The sequence below is a fragment of the Schistocerca piceifrons genome, chromosome 10 (assembly GCF_021461385.2).
Source record: "Schistocerca piceifrons isolate TAMUIC-IGC-003096 chromosome 10, iqSchPice1.1, whole genome shotgun sequence".
NCBI classification, from domain to species: Eukaryota; Metazoa; Arthropoda; class Insecta; order Orthoptera; family Acrididae; genus Schistocerca; species Schistocerca piceifrons.
Window position 1 is genome coordinate 133,188,392 of NC_060147.1, and position 19,751 is coordinate 133,208,142.

General features: G+C 44.4%; 1 protein-coding gene across 1 annotated transcript in view; it reads left to right on the forward strand.

The window, feature by feature from the left end:
- The window catches only part of LOC124718766 (nascent polypeptide-associated complex subunit alpha, muscle-specific form-like), a 268,702-nt gene that overhangs the window by 244,842 nt on the left and 4,109 nt on the right, over nucleotides 1-19,751 (forward strand). The window contains exons 8-9 of the mRNA XM_047244379.1: nucleotides 4,123-4,323; nucleotides 15,043-15,228. Coding sequence (XP_047100335.1) covers nucleotides 4,123-4,323; nucleotides 15,043-15,228 — 387 coding nt within the window. The remainder of the gene's footprint in view (nucleotides 1-4,122; nucleotides 4,324-15,042; nucleotides 15,229-19,751) is intronic.

Sequence of the window (19,751 nt, forward strand, 5' to 3'; positions counted from 1 at the left end):
GCCGACCGCATATTTAATGCACTCTTCAGTAGCCTATATTGTGTGAACCTGTTCATCTCTACTGATCTCATTCATCACAGACATTAAGGAAAGCTTCGCGGGGAAACCGCGCGGTCTCGGGCGCCTTGCCACGGTTCGCGCGGCTCCCCCTGCCGGGGTTTCGAGTCCTTCCTCGGGCATGGATGTGTGTGTGTTGTCCTTAGCGTGAATTAGTTTAAGTTAAAGTAGTGTGTAAGCCGAGGGACCGATTACCTCAGCAGTTTGGTCGCGTGGGAACTTACCACCTCCACATTAAGGAAGTAAAATTTCTGCGAATCATTTTGAAAGTTTGCTGATGTGGAAATTTGACAAAGATCGAACGACGCCATCTTTTCATGTCAGTGAGCACTTTTCAGGAAAATATGCAGGTACCTGTTTCCCTTTATTACGTGGTCAGTCCTACTAAGTAACGATGGGTAAATAGGTAGAGCTACATCCACGAAACCCGCAAATTGTTACTAAATCGTAGAAAAGCAGGAAGTGCCAATACTGTTTATAATCTCTATATACAAAGTCAAAAATGTAAACTGAATAGCATAAAGAAAAGTATGTACATACTTCAGGCCACTTAAGATGCCTTGCAAATAATAAAGGCGAAACGCTTGTGGCACAAAAACAGTTTCTTATTCAGATGGTCTGAAAGTAATAATGTCGACATAAATATTATACGCAACTCAGGACAACAGGACTGCAAAAGTTGAAGATATATCACAGTATTCCACAGTTTGAAGAATGTTCCAATACAACCTTGACAGAAAATTAAAATTATTATAAAGCTTAGTACCGTAAGTTTGCCTAGCCTTTTGATACCGGATTAATTCTTTCGATAAACTCTGTATTTCTATATGAATACAGAAAAGTGCACCCAGCTACATTTTTCTAATGTTCCCACAAAATAGTTTTGGCACCTTGCTAGGGTCGTCTTCAGACGGGGCACATGGCAGTCACACGTTTATTTCCATAGTATAATGCTGGGTACTGGTGCTGTGACAAGAAAATAGGCAAAAAGGCATTCATCTATCACCATGAGTAATGGTTATACGGTGAACTGTATCGATAAATGAGTTCTATTGCGTTTTGCGACAATATCTTTGAAATTTTTATCCGTCTGGCAGGTAGCTTTTCTGTTGTCCACCGGCTACAGAACACAAACCACAGACCACGCTTTTCACTACGAATGAAAATATATAACGATTGTCAAGATCTGCCAGCATCCAGCATATGACCAACAACTGGTGCATGTTACAAAGGGATATGATTCACCCAAAAAGGATTGTTTGCTTTTTGTGTGTAAGATAAATCGATATGTGGATAAACACTTTGACCTAAACTGGTATTTATACGAATGACGAAAACTGGTGTTACAATGTATAACTTAAAAGTGAACTAAATCGATACTTCTGTTGTTATGTTTGCATGGTCTGGAATTATTAGCTAATGCCGAGCACAGATACTGTTTTGTGCGCACATAACACAGTATGCAGACCAGTATTACATTTACACCTACATGGCTATTCTCCAATTCACAATTAAGGTGTCTGGCATGGCGTAAGCCAAACCGCTTTCAGGCCATTTGTTCTACACTTCCACTCTTTAACGACACATGGGTAAAATGAACTTAAATGTTTCAATACGAGCTCTGTTTTCTCTTATTTTATTACGGTGACCGTTCATCCCTGTGAAGGTTCCTGGCCGTAGAATATTTTCGCATACACAGCAAAACGTTGGTGATTGAAATTTCGTGAAAAGATCTCGCAGCAAAAAAAAAAAAAAAAAAAAAAAAAAGCCTATGTTTTAATGACTGTCACACCAACTCGTGTATCATATACGTGGCACTCACTGTCTCGACTCTCCCCGCCTATTTCGCTATAATACAAAACGAGCTGCCCATCTTTGAACTTTTTCGACGTCCTCAGTCAATCCTACGTGGCTAGGATCCCACGCCGCACAATAATATTTTTAGCAGAGAAGGACAAGTGAGGTGTAGGCAGTCTGTTTAGTAGACCTGTTGCATTTTCTAAGTGTTCTGCCTGTAAAGCACGATCTTTGGTTTGCCCTCCCCACAACAATATCTTTGTGATTGGTCCAATATAAGTTGTTCGTAACTGTAATTCCTAGGTATTTAACTGAACCCCGACAGCATTTAGATTTGTGTGATTTATCGTGTAATGGAAATTTAACGGATTTTTTAGTGCTCGTGTGGATAACGTCGCAGTTTTCCTTATTCCGCCATAATTGCCATTTTTCGCGCATACACACATCAAAGAAAGGTTTGCATCACCCCGTTTCCCAGATCTTCTGAAGACAGACGTTGACTGTGGTTATTGTATCACAGACACAGTCCCTTTGACTGTTCGCAGATGTCACTAAACCCGCTCAAAGATGTAAATAACCATATATGAGCAGCGCATACTAGATGGAGGTGGTCCAACAGCCGATCAGTTCCAGTCATTCCACCAGAAAGGAGGTAAACAGCTCGTGTTGTCAATACCGCGGTTCGATCGTGTCCTCATTGTTACTTAGTGCCAGGAAGGGCTCTCAACAAAGGAAGTGTCCAGGTGTCTCGGAGTGAACCAAAGCGGTGTGTTCAAACATGGAGATACAGAGAGACAGGAACTGTCGAAGACATGCCTCGCTCAGGCTGCCCAAGGGCAGTGGATGACAGCTGCCTATGGATTATGGCTCGCAGGAACTCTGACAGCAACGCCACCATGTTGAATGATGCTTTTCGTGCAGCCACAGGACGTCGTGTTACGACTCAAACTGTGCGCAATAGGCTGCATGATGTGCCGCCCATGGCGAGGTCCATCTTTGCAACCACTACACCGTGCAGCGCGGTACAGATGGGCCCAACAACGTGCCGAATGGACCACGCAGGATTGGCATCACGTTCTCTTAGGAAATGAGTGTCGCAAATGCCTTCAACCAGACGATCGTCGGAGACGTGTTTGGAGGCAAACTGGTCAGGCTGTACGCCTTAGACACACTGGCCAGCGAGTGCAGCAAGGTGGAGGTTCCCTGCTGTTCTGGAGTGGCATAATGTGGCGCCGTAACGGCTGTACGATACGTGAATGCCATCCTCCGGCCGATAGTGCAACCATATCGGCAGCATATTGGCGAGACATTCGTCTTCATGGACGAAACTTCGCTCCTCCATCGGGCACATCTTGTGAATGACTTCCTTCAGGATAACGACATCGCTCGACTAGAGTGGCGAGCATGTTTTCCAGACATTACCATAATCGAACATGCCTGGGATAGATTGAAAAGGGCTGTTTATGGACGACGTGACCCACCAACCACTCCGAGGATCTACACCAAATCGCCGTTTAGGGGTGGGACAATCAGGTCCAACAGTTCCTTGATGAACTTGTGATAGTGTGCCTGTACACGAATACAGGAATGCATCAATGCAAGAGGACGTGCTACTGGGTATTAGATGTACCGGTGTGTGCAGCGGTCTGGAAAACCTCTTCGGAAGGTCTCGCTGTATGGTAGTACCACACGCAATGTGTGGTTTGCGTGAGCAATAAAAAAGGCGGAAATGATGTTTATGTTGATCTCTATTCCAATTTTCTGTACAGGTTCCGGAACTCTCGGAACCGAGGTGATGCAAAACCTTTTTTGATGTGTGTATCAAATCTGAATCATTGGTTTAGATCTTCTGATGACTTGAGGCTTTTTTTTACTTTTTAACTCTAGGAGGCTTAGTTATTTAGTTACATATTAGAAGAACATTGCTCTGGTAGGTTGTTGGCAGTTAACATAAATACAGTTAAAATGTAACTAGGGAATCCAGAGATGGGTATTTGTTGGAAAATAGTTTAATGCCTTTGTTAGCACGATGCTTTGCCAGAGGGCTCTATTTTGTGGTGTTTGACCAAGATGAGTGATAAAACTGTATTTGTTCAGTGTGTTAGAGCGATTTCATACACGTGCACTTTGTACGTTGTTGTGAAGTTTGTATTTCCAATCGCGCCATACACTGCTGCCGAGGAAGTGTGCCTTGTAAAGTGTACTGTATTTACTCTAATTGCGGTCCACCTGATGGCGGATGGTGAAGGAAGTGCTTTGTGTGGGCAGGCGAGCGACGTGAAGGAGGTGCCCGCCTACGCTCGCAAGACGGCGACTCCACCGCCGGCTGCGGGGGCGGAGTGGGCGGCCGCCGGGGGGCCCGAGGAGGGCAGCTGGGAGCCGTGGGGGCGGCAGGCCGTCCCCAAGGAGCTGCAGGGGGGCGGAGAGCCCGTCGCCATAGAGCATCACGTGCTCAACGGCCGCAGGAAGGTCAGTTCGCGCGCTGCTCTCCGGCGACGTAGCTCTGGCGCACAGTGGCGTGCAGACTATAGGGGGGGGGGGGGGGGTCTAGAAACGGCGTCAGACAGTGTCAAATGGTGTGGCGTGCCCAAGGCTATTAGGGACATAGATGTAAGCAACACCGGTGTCCGAAATTAAACAAATGGATACTTTTGAATGCATTACGGGAACAGCAGTGATCAATGTCTTATAAATAATTACTATTAAAAACAGTCTTGATCACGATTTATTTAACAAGGTGACCGGTTTCGACCACTACTGTGGTCAGCTTCAGACCATTGAGTAGGAACCTCTTTCTGTTGGAGAATCACTACTCCATCAGTAGGGGTTCCTACTCAATGGTCTGAAGATGACCACAGTAGTGGTCGAAACGGTCACCTTGTTAAATAAATGGTGATCAAGACTGTTTTTAATAGTAATTAAACAAATGGAAATTTGGCAAGGCTGTGTTTATTTTTGAGCCGTGGATGGCTCATGTTATGCGTTGGATTAAACCTTGATTGCTACTTTAAGTCGAAACAAGGCCCCGGGAGTAGACAACATTCCATTAGAACTACTGACAGCCTTGGGAGAGCCAGTCCTGACAAAACTCTACCATCTGGTGAGCAAGATGTATGAGACAGGTGAAATTCCCTCAGGCTTCAAGAAGAATATAATAATTGCAATCCCAAAGAAAGTAGGTGTTGACAAATGTGAACATTACCGAACTATCAGTTCAGTAAGTCACAGCTGCAAAATACTAACGCGAATTCTTTACAGACGAATGGAAAAACTGGTAGAAGCCGACCTCGGGGAAGATCAGTTTGGATTCCGTAGAAATACTGGAACACGTGAGGCAATACTGACCTTACGACTTATCTTAGAAGAAAGATTAAGGAAAGGCAAACCTACGTTTCTAGCATTTGTAGACTTAAAGAAATCTTTTGACAATGTTGACTGGAATACTCTCTTTCAAATTCTAAAGGTGGCAGGGGTAAAATACAGGGAGCGAAAGGCTATTTACAATTTGTACCGAAACCAGATGGCAGTTATAAGAGTCGAGGGGCATGAAAGGGAAGCAGTGGTTGGGAAGGGAGTGAGACAGGGTTGTAGCCTCTCCCCGATGCTATTCAATCTGTATACTGAGCAAGCAGTAAAGGATACAAAAGAAAAGTTCGGAGTAGGCATTAAAATCCATGGAGAAGAAATAAAAACTTTGAGGTTCGCCGATGACATTGTAATTCTGTCAGAGACAGCAAAGGACTTGGAAGAGCAGTTGAACGGAATGGACAGTGTCTTGAAAGGATGATATAAGATGAACATCAACAAACGCAAAACGAAGATAATGGAATGTAGTCGAATTAAGTCGGGTGATGCTGAGGGAATTAGATTAGGAAATGAGGCACTTAAAGTAGTAAAGGAGTTTTGCTATTTGGAGAGCAAAATAACTGATGATGGTCGAAGTACAGAGGATATAAAATGTACACTGGCAATAGCAAGGAAAGTGTTTCTGAAGAAGAGAAATTTGTTAACATCCAGTATTGATTTAAGTGTCAGGAAGTTGTTTCTGAAAGTATTTTTATGAAGTGTAGCCATGTATGGAGGTGAAACATGGACGACAAATAGTTTAGACAAGAAGAGAATAGAAGCTTTCGAAATGTGGTGCTACAGAAGAATGCTGAAGATTAGATTGGTACATCGCATAACTAATGAGGAGGTATTGAATAGAATTGGGGAGAAGAGGAGTTTGTGGCACAACTTGGTAGGACATGTTATGAAGCATCAAGGGATCACCAACTTAGTACTGGAGGGCAGCGTGGAGGGTAAAAATCGTAGACGGAGACCAAGAGATGAATACACTAAGCAGATTCAGAATGATGTAGGCTGCAGTAGGTACTGGGAGATGAAGAAGCTTGCACGGGATAGGGTAGCATGGAGAACTGCATCAAACCAGTCTCAGGACTGAAGGCCACAACAACAACAATGCTACTCTGTGTTTAGTCTCCCGCGGTTATGGCGATTATGCTGTTATCCTCTCTCTCCGCGAGTGGCAGCAGCAGCAGCGTGTATCGATACTCGCACCCTTGGGCTATCTTTGGCCTCGCGCTTATAGTTTCCAGCTGTGCAGTGTGCGAGTAGTTGGTCGGCTGGCGTGGAGCAGCGAGGAAACCTCCACGGCGCGTAGTTTGGCCGGGGCCGTTGGGGGAGTCCACGCGCGGTTGCAGTGTGTGGTGCTGTTCCCATTGCTACGAGGTCCGTGGCTCACCGATCCTGGACACGAAAGTTGAATTTTGACTTAATCTACCAGCAAGTCACGACTGTTCACATTGTGTCGTTTGGAGTTCGCTGTTGACTGTTGGGAAATTCCCGGGAGCAAAAACCTGTGTTTTCAAGTTGGCAAATTTTAGTCACCCTCCGATGGAGTTTAACTGTACTTGGTTATTTTGAATTGCAGTGCACCAGCGGAATCTTCTGCCCTGGCCATTGACGTAAATTCAGGCAGTGTATTTTTCTCATCGTGTTGTCGCTGTCCAGCACGGTGTGTAGTTTGACAGCTCAATGTATAATTGGTTGTGGACGCCAATACTTTCTAAGTTGTCCCATTGAACCCCCTGTTGTGTTGTGGTCGGGTGGAGCGGAAGCTATCTTGTCAGTGGGTCCGTTGACTGTCTGTCGGTTGGGTTGTCGTCGGATTGAGAATGGTTGGGCCGACTGCCTGTCTCACCTATGCGAGCGTTAGTGTTTGAATCCCAGGCCGACCCTCGGAAACTTCTGAGCGCCGTTGGGTGTACTACCTTTTCATGTTTGTTCTTGTTGTTTGTATTTGTATGGCTTCTAGCCGATTTTTAAATTAATGTTGTTTTGACCTTAAGGCGTAAGATTGTTTGGGCCTTCAGCCTAATTTAAAGAACTGTTTTAAGGCAAGGCCTTTGCCCTTTTAAAAATTTATTTTGGTTTGAGTCTTAAGTGATGAGCCTTCAGCCAATTTTCAAATTCAATTTGTCTTGCTCTTAAGGTGTCAGATTATTTGGGCCTTCAGCCTAATTAAAGAACTGTTTTAAGATAAGGCCTTTTGGCCTTTTAAAAATTTATTTTGGTTTGAATCTTTAAGTGATGGGCATTCATCCGATTTTTTTTTTATTGTTTACTCTTAAGGTGCGAGATTGTTTGGGCCTTCAGACTAATTGAAAGAACTGATTTAAGATAAGGCCTTCTGCCTTTTAAATTTCTGATTTTGGTTTGAGTCTTAAGTTATTGGCTTTCAGGCGATTTTAAATTAAAGTGGTCTTGCCCTTAAGGCATGAGATTGTATAGCGCATTCAGCCGGTAATTAAGTTCCACAAATTAATGCTGTATTTTTTTTTAATTTTCTTGGCTCTTGTAGTGATTGGTCAAACAAATAGAGTTGTATGTTCGAGTGTAGCTGAGAGCCGTTTAGTTTGGCCCCTTTCCACAATTTAAACTACCTGTCCTGTCCTGTAGGTTTAGCAGGGCGTCTCAATTTTGTCACAAAACAGTATAATCAGGTTATAGTGAAGTGGAAACCATGTAAAAAATGCATAACGTAAACAATTGCAACATCGATAACGGTATACAAAAATTTTCCTTGTTTTTTTTCCACTTAAGTGATTTGCACACGCATTCTGGAAACTGGCTAAGGTGCTCAGTATGGGGTGTGACCACCTCTGGCACCAATACAGGCCTCACAACGACGGAACATCCTGTGACTGATGTTATCAATCTCGTATTGTGGCAGTAACGCCCATTCTTCATGCAGCGCTGCTCGTAAGTCTTGGAGAGCGGTTGGTCAACACCTTCACTGATGCAACCCGTCTTCCTAGTTCATCCCACACATGCTCGATGGGCTTCAAGTCGGGAGGGCGAGCAGGCTACGCCATGCGTGCAATATCCAAAAAAACAACAACCACCTGTGCCCTACGAGGTTGAGCGTTATCCTCCATCAATGCAAAGTATGAGGCCGCAGCACCTCGCAACAACCGCTCATGAGGTCCTAAGATCTCGTCACAGCAGTTAAACCTTGCCGATACACCTGCACAATTTCATAAAGAGGTGTTCGAGTGGCCAACATAATCAGTGCCCACACTATTAGGGACCTCCTAGATATCGGTCTCTTTCCACAATCTTAGGTTACTGAAAACGTATTCCACGTTCCCTCCAGATGCGAATCCGTCGAGAATCACTCTCCAGACCAAATCGGGACTCGGCTGTGAAAAGAGCAATGGCCAACCGTTTGACCCTCCAGGTGGCATGTTGACAGCTCAACTCTAGACATTCCCTCCTGGGAAGACACGCCAGAGGTACGCACACAACAGGTCTGCCACTCTGCTGAAGCCTTCTGTACATCTTCTGCCTCGATACAACACGTCCAGGGGATGTTGCGAAGCCAAAAAAAAAAAAAATGGTTCAAATGGCTCTGAGCACTATGGGATTCAACTACTGAGGTCATTAGTCCCCTAGAACTTAGAACTAGTTAAACCTAACTAACCTAAGGACATCACACACATCCATGCCTGAGGCAGGATTCGAACCTGCGACCGTAGCGGTCTCACGGTTCCAGACTGCAGCGCCTTTAACCGCACCGCCACTTCGGCCGGCGTTGCGAAGTCAGATGCCAGTTGCAGAGCAGTACTAAGGCGGTACCGTCGTGCCCTTACAGCCAAACAACAGTCGTCTCTTTCTGATGTCACAAGTGGTTCTTCCCGTCCTGATCTCCAGGATACAGTTTCGGCCTCTATAAACTGTCCCCTCATCTGAGAAACAACAGAACGATTCGCATTAAGCCACCGGGCCTCATCTGTTTGCGACTCTCCTGCTTCCATTCTTCCTACGACTCTCCACTGCACTCTTCTCTGTGCCGTACTGCACCGTTTGTGACTTTACACAGCAATTGTGGACGTGGGACTACTCTGCAAACAAATCCGGCTTGATAGTGACGCTGACGTCATTGTTGACTTGGTTCTCTGTTGATCGGAAAGCCATCTTTCGTGCAGAACGCGATTGTAAGGCTTCTGTTTATAGTTCGTATGATTATATCGTGGATTAGATGTAGCCTGGGTAAATATCGGTTTGTTACTGTAATTTTGTTCACCAGTGTATATGGAAGGATGAGTAATATGGTCAAAAGTATCCGGATATTTACAAGTGGGCATTAGTGTGGAGTGTGTTCCCCCATTCACCTTTAAAGCGACTTGAACTGTGCTGGGTACACTTTGAGTGAAGTGTCTGAATGTCTGCGGAGGGATGGCAGCACATTCTACCACAAGGGCCGAAATCAGACGAGGTACTGACGTTGTACTCTCGGCTCTGGAGCGACCACTGCAACACAGACGCTGCTTAACGTCACGCTGATACAAACCGTTATCATCTCCCAATTGTTCCTCTACTGTATGCAGTATGCAATGCGGTTAAATTTCTCCTGTCCTTCTACATTTAACGTTTTCTTAAACGCAATAAGAGGACCACAGCCTAACCACGAAAGATACTCTCCCACACGGTAAACCACCTCATTCGTGCTTCTCTGTTGGCACTGCACATTATGGCAACTAACATTCGTCCAACGAAACCCTGCTGTTGGATTGCCACAGGGTACAGCTTGATGCCTCATTCCAAATGAATCGTTTCCAGTCATTCACTGTCCAGTGGTGTCTTTTTTTTCACCACTTCAGGCTTAACTTAGTAATGACTACAGAAGTGTCTCACTCATCTGCGTCTGTTCGACCATTGCGCTCCATTCTTTTGAGTTACATATCTGCAGTCACTGAGCCAGCTGAACGGCTGGCAGCACCTGAAACTCAGGAGTGATTCCTTCTGGCGATTTTCCTTCGATGTTTTTGCAACCACTCTTCGCAGTGGTGTATGGTCTCTGTACGTCAGTACAAGGTGTCTGCCTGGCCTCGGTTTAGTTGTGGCCGTTCCTTCTCGTTTTTCACTTTTCCACTTGACATACACATCGCCTACAGTCAACTTGGGCACCTTTAGAATCGTTGAAGTGTGCCTGACGCATTTGTTACTCAGGTGACATCCAATGTCTAATCCCCACTGGAGGGCGCTGAGCGACCCATTGTGCTGTCACTGCTTCACTACTCACAACACAGTTCTCCCCGCCTCCTCTCACACTGGTGAAGACAGTCCTTGAGGCATCTGGCGGTGAATTCCGCATTCCATATGGGTGTCCAGACATTTTTGTCAGATACTGTATGTATATGAGGGTGTAGTTTTAATAACTACATTCTTGGTTTAAAAACCAAGGTTTTTAAACTCCCTATGACCGTATACTGTGTTAAGGGGGGTAGGACGTCAAGCGAGTCGACTTGGAGCAGGAGATGCACCACAGGAGATTTTAATTTCCAGTGCCTATACTTTTACAAATAAATTCATAAAACTTTGTCAGCGCGACCAGGAAAGTTTCAGGATTCACACTCATAGCAGTGAAAGTTCAAAAAAATAACACAATAATTTTTTTTACATGTGAAATTTCATCATTTTCACTTACAATTGGCTGCATTTGTTGCTATAGGTATATTTTTCTTCACAAGTTAGAGAGATTCTTTGATGAATTTTGCACAGCATACCAACCTTACTTGCCGATGTATGAAACTCCAGAATTTTCCAAATCTATTAAAAACTTTGGTAAAAATAGAGATAATTAACTACAAAATTTGATATTTTTCTAAACATAAAGCATAAAACGTAACAGCTCATTCATTTTTTCATAAATTAAATAGATTCTAGAGTTTCAGCCACCTGTAAGTATGGTTTGTATGCTGTGCAAAATTTATCGAACAGTCTCTCTTACTTATGAAGAAAAGTGTACATATAGCAACAAATGCAGCCAATAGTAAGTGAAAAAATGATGAAATTTCACATGTAAAAAAATTTATTTTGTTATGTTTTTCAACTTTCGCTTCTATGAGTGTGTATCCTGAATCCTTCCTGGTCATGCTGACAAAGTTTTATGAATTTATTTGTAAAAGTATAGGCACTGGAAATTAAAATGTCCTGTTGTGCTTCTCCTGCTCCAATTCGGCCCGTTTGACGTCCTACCCCCCCTTATCGTACATGTCAGTACCCTTTTCCTCGCATTTCTTCACTAATTTTCAAAACATGTAACTTAAATCTCCTTCATCCTCAACTACAACAACTTGATCATCAACATACAGTAAACTAAACTGAAGAGCCAAACGAACTGGTATAGGCATGCGTATTCAAATACAGATACCTAAACAGGCAGAGTCAGGCTCTGCGGTCGGCAATGCCTATATAAACACATCAAGTGTCTGGCGCAGTTGTTACATCGATTACTGCGGCTACAATGGCAGCTTATCAACATTTAAGTGAGTTTAAACGTGTTGTTATAGCCAGCGCACGAGCGATAACACACACCATCTCCGAGGTAGCGATAAAGTGGGGATTTTCCCGTGCGACCATTTCACGAGTGTACCGTGAATACCAGGAATCCGGTAACACATCATCTGCGGCCGGAAAAAGATCTTGCAAGAACGGGACCAACGACGACTGAAGAGAATCGTTCAACGTGACTGAAGTGCAACCCTTTCGCAAATTGCTACAGATTTCAATGCTGGGCCATCAGCAAGTGTCAGCGGGCGAACCATTCAATGAAAGATCAACGATACGGCCTTTCGGAGCCGAAGGCCCCTTCGTGTGCCCTTGATGACTGCACAACACAAAGCTTACGCATTTCCTGGACCCATCAACACCGACATTGGACTGTTGATGACTGGAACCGTGTTGCCTCGTCGGAGGAGCGGATGGACGTGTACAGATATGGAGATAACCTCATGAATCCGTGGACCCTGAATGTCAGCTGGAGACTGTTCAAGCTGGTGGACGCTCTGCAATGTTGTGGAGAGTGGGCAGGTTGAGTGTTATGGGATCCCAATACGTCTAGATACGACTGTGACAGATGATATCCAAATGAGCGTCCTGTCTGATCACCTGCATCCATTCATATCCATTGCGCATTCCGACAGACAATTCCTGCAGGACAATACGACACCTTACACGTTCAGAATTGCTAATGACCGCCTCCAGGAACACTCTTCTGAGTTTAAACACTTCCGCTGGCCACCAAACTCCCCAGTCACGAACATTATTGAGCGTATCTGGGATGCCCTGCCACTTGCTGTTCAGAAAGGGTCTTCAAACCGTCGCACTCTTACGGATTTATGGACAGCCCTGCAGGGTTTATGGTGTCAGTTCCCTACAGCACTGCTTCAGACAGTAGTCGAGTCCATGCCACGTCGTGTTGTGGCACTTCTGCCCTGCACGATATTGGGCAGGTGTATCAGCTTCTTTGGCTCTGCAGTGTATTTAAACGGTCAACTCCTAATCACAGTCCATGCTTTGACATTTCTTCCTGCAGTTTATACGTACCTTATCAATATATGTATTCTCTGAACTACATAGGAGAGATGCATTGTTAATTGTAGTTTGACAGACAGTTACCAATATTCGCTTTACTTTGACTATCGTGAATGGCGAGACTGGCTGGTAAAACGCTAGGCTGGCTTAGCTCAGCTGTATCACTGGGAGTAGCGGTTGAAACCATAACTTGTACAGTGACGCAATGTCATAATTCCGGGTAAGTATAACAGCAATATGTGAGTCAGTAAATGTGCCAAAGTAGAGTGTGCACAAAGCAACTTGGGTCATATCTGCGAACAGGACGTGGTAAGGAGAGGAGGCGACACTGGTAGTGGTGGAGGTTACATTGCAAGTGGACGCTGAGCGGCAGGGAGGGGGAGAGGAGGGGAAGAGACTACTCACAGGCCAAACTTGTAAGCTGTAGCTAGAGAGTTTCCAACCGATCATCTTTATTGGCTATGCCAGTGCGACCAATAATTTTACAAATGGATCATTTATTATTAAAAACCCAATGTGTTACACGATTACGCTGAAATCGCAAAATAATGAGCAATTTAATTTCGCCTGACTTGATAACCTCTTTTTTTTCAGAGAGGCTACATCAGCGGCGAATTCTGAGTAACACCGACACTTGTGTGTTACCATGTTAAAATTCTCTGCTTTTACCGAAACCCAGTGGTTTACACAATTTCGCCTTCCTAACATGCTAATACAGTTGCAATAGAATACCGAAGCTACATATCACGAGATGCTAAACGCGATATTATCTCTGGTTGGTGAAACTGTTCTTTATTACAAGTTATGAGCTTGTTGATTTGAAATTGGCATATAAATTTTATTTTCCTTAACTCCTTCTTTTCCGTTAAAATTGTCCTCTCTGCACACACAGACCAGATAACACGTTGCCTTGGCTAAAACGGTGGTCTCACTAAATTTCATTGCACATTCTCCAGTTTGAAAAGCACTTCCCAAGTGACAGCTCCTTTTATGTTCAGCTAAGGGAGTATTGATGCGTGTTTTCATGATTTCAATGTACTGCAAAGATTGGGCGTCATCCACTTACAACAGATGGTAGGAATGAAATTCCGTGTAACTGTGGCCAAGCATACCGTGTGATCAAAAAGTCAGTATAAATTTGAAAACTTAATCAACCACGGAATAATGTAGATAGAGAGGTAAAAATTGACACACATACTTGGAATGACATGGGGTTTTATTAGAACCAAAAATGCACCTCATATTGCCAGACGCGTGAAAGATCTCTTGCGCGCGTCGTTTGGTGATGACCGTGTGATCAGTCGCCACTTTCGTCATGCTTGGCCTCCCAGGTCCCCAGACGTCATTCCGTGCGATTATTGGCTTTGGGGTTACCTGAAGTCGCTAGTGTATCATGATCGACCGACATCTCGAGAGATGTTGAAAGACAACATCCGACGGCAATGCCTCACCATAACTCCGGACGTGCTTTACAGTGCTGTTCACAACATTGTTACTCGACTACAGCTATTGTTGAGGAATGATGGTGGACATATTGAGCATATCCTGTAAAGAACATCATCTTTACTTTGTCTTACAGCCGGCCGGTGTGGTCGTGCGGTTCTAGGCGCTTCAGTCTGGAACCGCGCAGGTTCGAATCCTGCCTCGGGCATGGATGTGTGTGATGTCCTTAGGTTCGTTAGGTTTAAGTAGTTCTAAGCTCTAGGGGACTGATGACCACAGATGTTGAGTCCCATAGTGCTCAGAGCCATTTGAACCATTTTTTGTCTTACTTTGTTATGCTGATTATTGCTATTCTGATCAGATGAAGCGCCACCTGTCGGACATTTTTTGAACGTTTGTATACATATATATTTTTTTTGTTCTAATAGAACCCCATGTCATTCCAAGCTTGTGTGTCAATTTGTATCTCTCTATCTACATTATTCCGTGATTCATTCAGTTTTCAAATTTATACTGACTTTTTGATCACCCGGTATGCTTGGCCACAGTTACACGGAATTTCATTCCTACCATCTGTTGTAAGTGGATGACGCCCAATCTTTGCAGTTCTCAGGCATTCTTTCGTTTTCCTGGTGGGCTTAAAATCCTTTGAACCGGAAGGCTTTTCTTATGCAGTCCGTAACATTATTATAAAAGGGAGGAAAAATCTTCCGTGTACACATCTGCTATTATTTATCACTCCTGTAATTCTCTTTACTGTCCATAGAGCTTGTTCCCACCTCCTTAAGTGAATAACTGTTTTGCTCAAATGTGTATGTGTCTAGTGTTACTGTGGCTCGTTCGATGTCGTTGTTGGACGCACAGGCAGCGCACGCCAAGCGCGGCCGGGGGGAGGACCTGAAGAGCCTGCCCCCAGGGAAGGACCCCGGCGTGGGTCTGCTGGTGATGGCCGACCCGCCGCCGCTGCCCGTGGAGGCGCCACCGGCGCAGCCCGCGCCCGACCCCGAGACCACCATGCCCACATGGCTGCCCGTCGCAATCGGAGGCTCAGTGAGTACCACACGTCATGTACCATGTGGAGCATATCAGGCTCTGAAATTAAACCATAAATTATGTTTAGGGTTCAGCACTTACTGTACAGGGTGTATCAAAAAGACTCATCCGATTTTTAAAAAGCGTAACTTATATTATTTGAGATACGTGCATGGACAACATACTGTTGGGAGGAGCAAACTCTTGAGTCATACAATCAAGGCTTTCACGACCGGATGGTACTGTCGTTGATAATTCTTCCTGGTTATATGGCCGTGGTCCATGGAATTCTGCTATTCCTAACGTTTCGTCCAATACTACGTTGGACATCTTCAGAGGTATGGCTGGTCCTGCCAACTGACCAGTCGGGCGTCGGAGAGCGGCCTAAATAACGAGGAACGTTGGCGTGGTCTAGCTTACACATAGTAGCAGAGAGAAAACTAGTCAAAGAGAAAATGTAACTATCGATAATAGTCCGTCGTAGATAAAAATCACTTATCGATTCTGTAACGCCACTGTCCATATCTCGCTTAATTTCAAGGCCTCTTCTTTTCTATTAAAATTATCTTCAGTTTATAAATTTCAATAGCGTCCCTATACAATCGTGGATAATTGTTCGTGGTAGCACTTAAAACTGTAGTTTCAGAAAACTTAACTACATGGTCACCTGACTGAAGTGCATGTTCCGCAACGGCCGATTTATGTATTTTTCCCAGTCGGCAAAGAATTTATGCTCCTTTACCCTCGTATTCACACTTCTTTCCGTAGTACCAATATAGACCTTGCCACAAGTACACGGAATTTTATACACACCGCTAGTTGATAATGGTGGCCTTTAACAGAACGAAGTACTTGTCCTATTTCTCTGGTAGGTTTGAATACGGATTTCACTTTATGTTTCAGCAAAATTTTAATAGAAGAGGCCTTGAAATTAAGCGAGATATGGACAGTGGCGTTACAGAATCGATAAGTGATTTTTATCTATGATGGACTACTATCGATAGTTACATTTTATCTTTGACTAGTTTTCTCTCTGCTACTATGTGCAAGCTAGACCACGCCCACTTTCCTCGGTATTTAGGCCGCCCTCCGACGCCCGACTCGTCAGTCGGCAGGACCAGCCATACCTCTGAAGATGTCCAACGTAGTATTGGACGAAACGGTAGGAATAGAAGAATTCCATGGACCACGGCCATATAACCCGGAAGAATTATCAACAACAATCTCTTGAGTTTTATAATATTTTGAAGGTTCAGCCTCAGTTGCGAAAATTTTCTGGTACCATGCCACGGTACTATAGGTTTTAATTTTAGTGTTGACTGTACCTTACTCTGGTATGTTATAGTAATTTTATGCTTCTGAAGAAGGCTAGATTAATGTAGCCGAAACCTGGTAAAGACGAGAAAATTTGGGCAACTGAGGCTGATCCTTCGAAATATTAGTCTTTCACAGTTCCTGATGGAGCTGTAATATGCTACAAATTCTTGAGTTTTACACTGTTTCCGCTAGGTAGCAGCAGTGTGCGCCCATTTCTGTTCTAGTAAAAATGGTGTCGGGAGAACAGAAAGCGTTTTGTGTTCTACGTTTAGCGCAGTGCATGTCAGTGATAACTGTTGAGCGTGACTTTCGTACTACATATGATGGGGATCCTGCTACAGCACGGAGCATTAGACGATGGCACGAACAATACCGAGAAACAGGTTGTACGTGTAAAGGCAAATGGCTGGGCTGTCCCTGAGTGTCGGACACAGATGTCGAACGCATCCGCCATAGTTTCACAAGGAGTCCGCACAAACCCGTACGCCGTGCAGCACGACAGCTCAACATGCCGCCGATGTCCGTCTGGCCGTGTTGCGTTGATGTTTACACACGAAACCGCACAAAATTCAGCTGCTGCAGGCTCTTCCTGAAGATGACAAACGACAACGTGTGGACTTCTGTAATTTCGTTCTTACCGAGATGGAGGATGGCAGTTTTCGTGCACGCTTAGCGTTTATTGGTGAGACGACATTCCATTTAAATGGAGAGCTGAACCGTCATAATGTGAGGATATGGGGTACAGAACAACCACATGAAGTTGTATAACATGAGAGGGACTCAAAAATTTAATGTGTTTTGAGCAGTTTCAGAGGAAAATTTTTATTTGCCGAGAACACTGTTACAGCAAGACATATCTCGAGATGCTAGAGAACTATCTTTTCCCGCAGTTCTAGACTGATTCGAACGACTTCATTTGCCAACAGGATGGGGCACCACCACACAGACGTCTCGAAGTGCGGGAATTTTTAAACAATGGATTACTCAACGATGGATCGGTCGCACTGAACCGAAGCATTCGGCCTTACTTTACGGGTCTCTAAGGTCACCGGACCTGACTATATGTCATTATTCCTTGCGGAGGTTTATAAAACTGTGTCCCTCGGTTACCAACAACAATGAATTAACTGAGATATCGCGTAACAGCAGCTGTGGAAATTGTAACTCAAGATTTGCTCGATGCAGTGTGGGAACAATTTGAATACCGCACTGACATATGCCATGCGTCTCAAGGGTGGCATAGTGAACACAAATGAAAAGGTATGAAAAAAACTTTTTGATTTTCCTATTCATCAAAAAACAAAATTCATTATATAAGTTCATTAGTTTCAGAAATATAGACATGCCAAATCGGATGATTATTTTTGAGACACCCTGTATTATAAACACTTTATTCCAGTCTGCTACCTGATCCAGTTCTTTGAACGTTTTGCCATTCATTCCCAACATGTGTCTCTCCACTGCTTGCGGAGCAACCGTTCTAGAATGGTCTCTCCGTCGAAAATTCGTGTTTCACTGCCATAAGAAAAAAAAACGCATTGATTCGTAACATTCTGTATCAGACGCACTAAATGATTCGTTTTGGAAACGCTATTCAGAGTGGCAATAGCACTCCAGGCCAAATCAACTCATCTTTCAAAGCACAAAATTATTCCCTCCTTAGGAAACGTCACGCTAGTACGTTGTAACACTGCCTCTAGCCCAGACAATCGCCCCAAGTGGGCGAAGAAAAGAATTCGTAAGTTTTTTCGCGAGTGTCATATTCAACTGAAACCTCTCATTCATGATAACATCCTGAAGAGCTACCAAACTGCGCAGATGTTGATAGCTACGCTTCTTCCGCTGTTAAAAGATAGTCACAGACAGTTTCCATGAAATCGAGTGAGGGCCAACCGATATGTGGTAACGTGCCTGAGTGATTGTCAAACCAGAGATGTACAGGGTGTTTCAAAAATGACCGGTATATTTGAAACGGCAGTAAAAACTAAACGAGCAGCGATAGAAATACACCGTTTGTTGCAATATGCTTGGGACAACAGTACATTTTCAAGCAGACAAACTTTCGAAATTACAGTAGTTACAATTTTCAACAACAGATGGCGCTGCGGTCTGGGAAACTCTATAGTACGATATTTTCCACATGTCCACCATGAGTAGCAATAACATGGCGTAGTCTCTGAATGAAATTACCCGAAACCTTTGACAACGTGTCTGGCGGAATGGCTTCACATGCAGATGAGATGTACTGCTTCAGCTGTTCAATTGTTTCTGGATTCTGGCGGTACACCTGGTCTTTCACGTGTCCCCACAGAAAGAAGTCACAGGGGTTCATGTCTGGCGAATAGGGACGCCAATCCACGCCGCCTCCTGTATGTTTCGGATAGCCCAAAGCAATCACACGATCATCGAAATATTCATTCAGGAAATTAAAGACGTCGGCCGTGCGATGTGGCCGGGCACCATCTTGCATAAACCACGAGGTGTTCGCAGTGTCGTCTAAGGCAATTTGTACCGCCACAAATTCACGAAGAATGTCCAGATAGCGAGATGCAGTAATCGTTTCGGATCTGAAAAATGGGCCAATGATTCCTTTGGAAGAAATGGCGGCCCAGACCAGTACTTTTTGAGGATGCAGGGACGATGGGACTGCAACATGGGGCTTTTCGGTTCCCCATATGCGCCAGTTCTGTTTATTGACGAAGCCGTCCAGGTAAAAATAAGCTTCGTCACACATGCATATCGCCGTCATCAATCCTGTGCACTATATCGTTAGCGAATGTCTCTCATGCAGCAATGGTAGCTGCGCTGAGGGGTTGCCGCGTTTGAATTTTGTACTGCTGCACTAGCTGCGCGTTGCCCTCTGTGGTTGTCGTACGCGGTCGCCCTACCTTTCCAGCACGTTCATCCGTCACGTTCCCAGTCCGTTGAAATTTTTCAAACAGATCCTTTATTGTATCGCTTTTCGGTCCTTTGGTTACATTAAACCTCCGTTGAAAACTTCGTCTTGTTGCAACAACACTGTGTTCTAGGCGGTGGAATTCCAACACCAGAAAAATCCTCTGTTCTAAGGAATAAACCATGTTGTCCACAGCACACTTGCACGCTGTGAACAGCGCACGCTTACAGCAGAAAGACGACGCACAGAATGGCGCATCCACAGACTGCGTTGTCTTCTATATCTTTCACATCACTTGCAGCGCTATCTGTTGTTGAAAATTGTAACT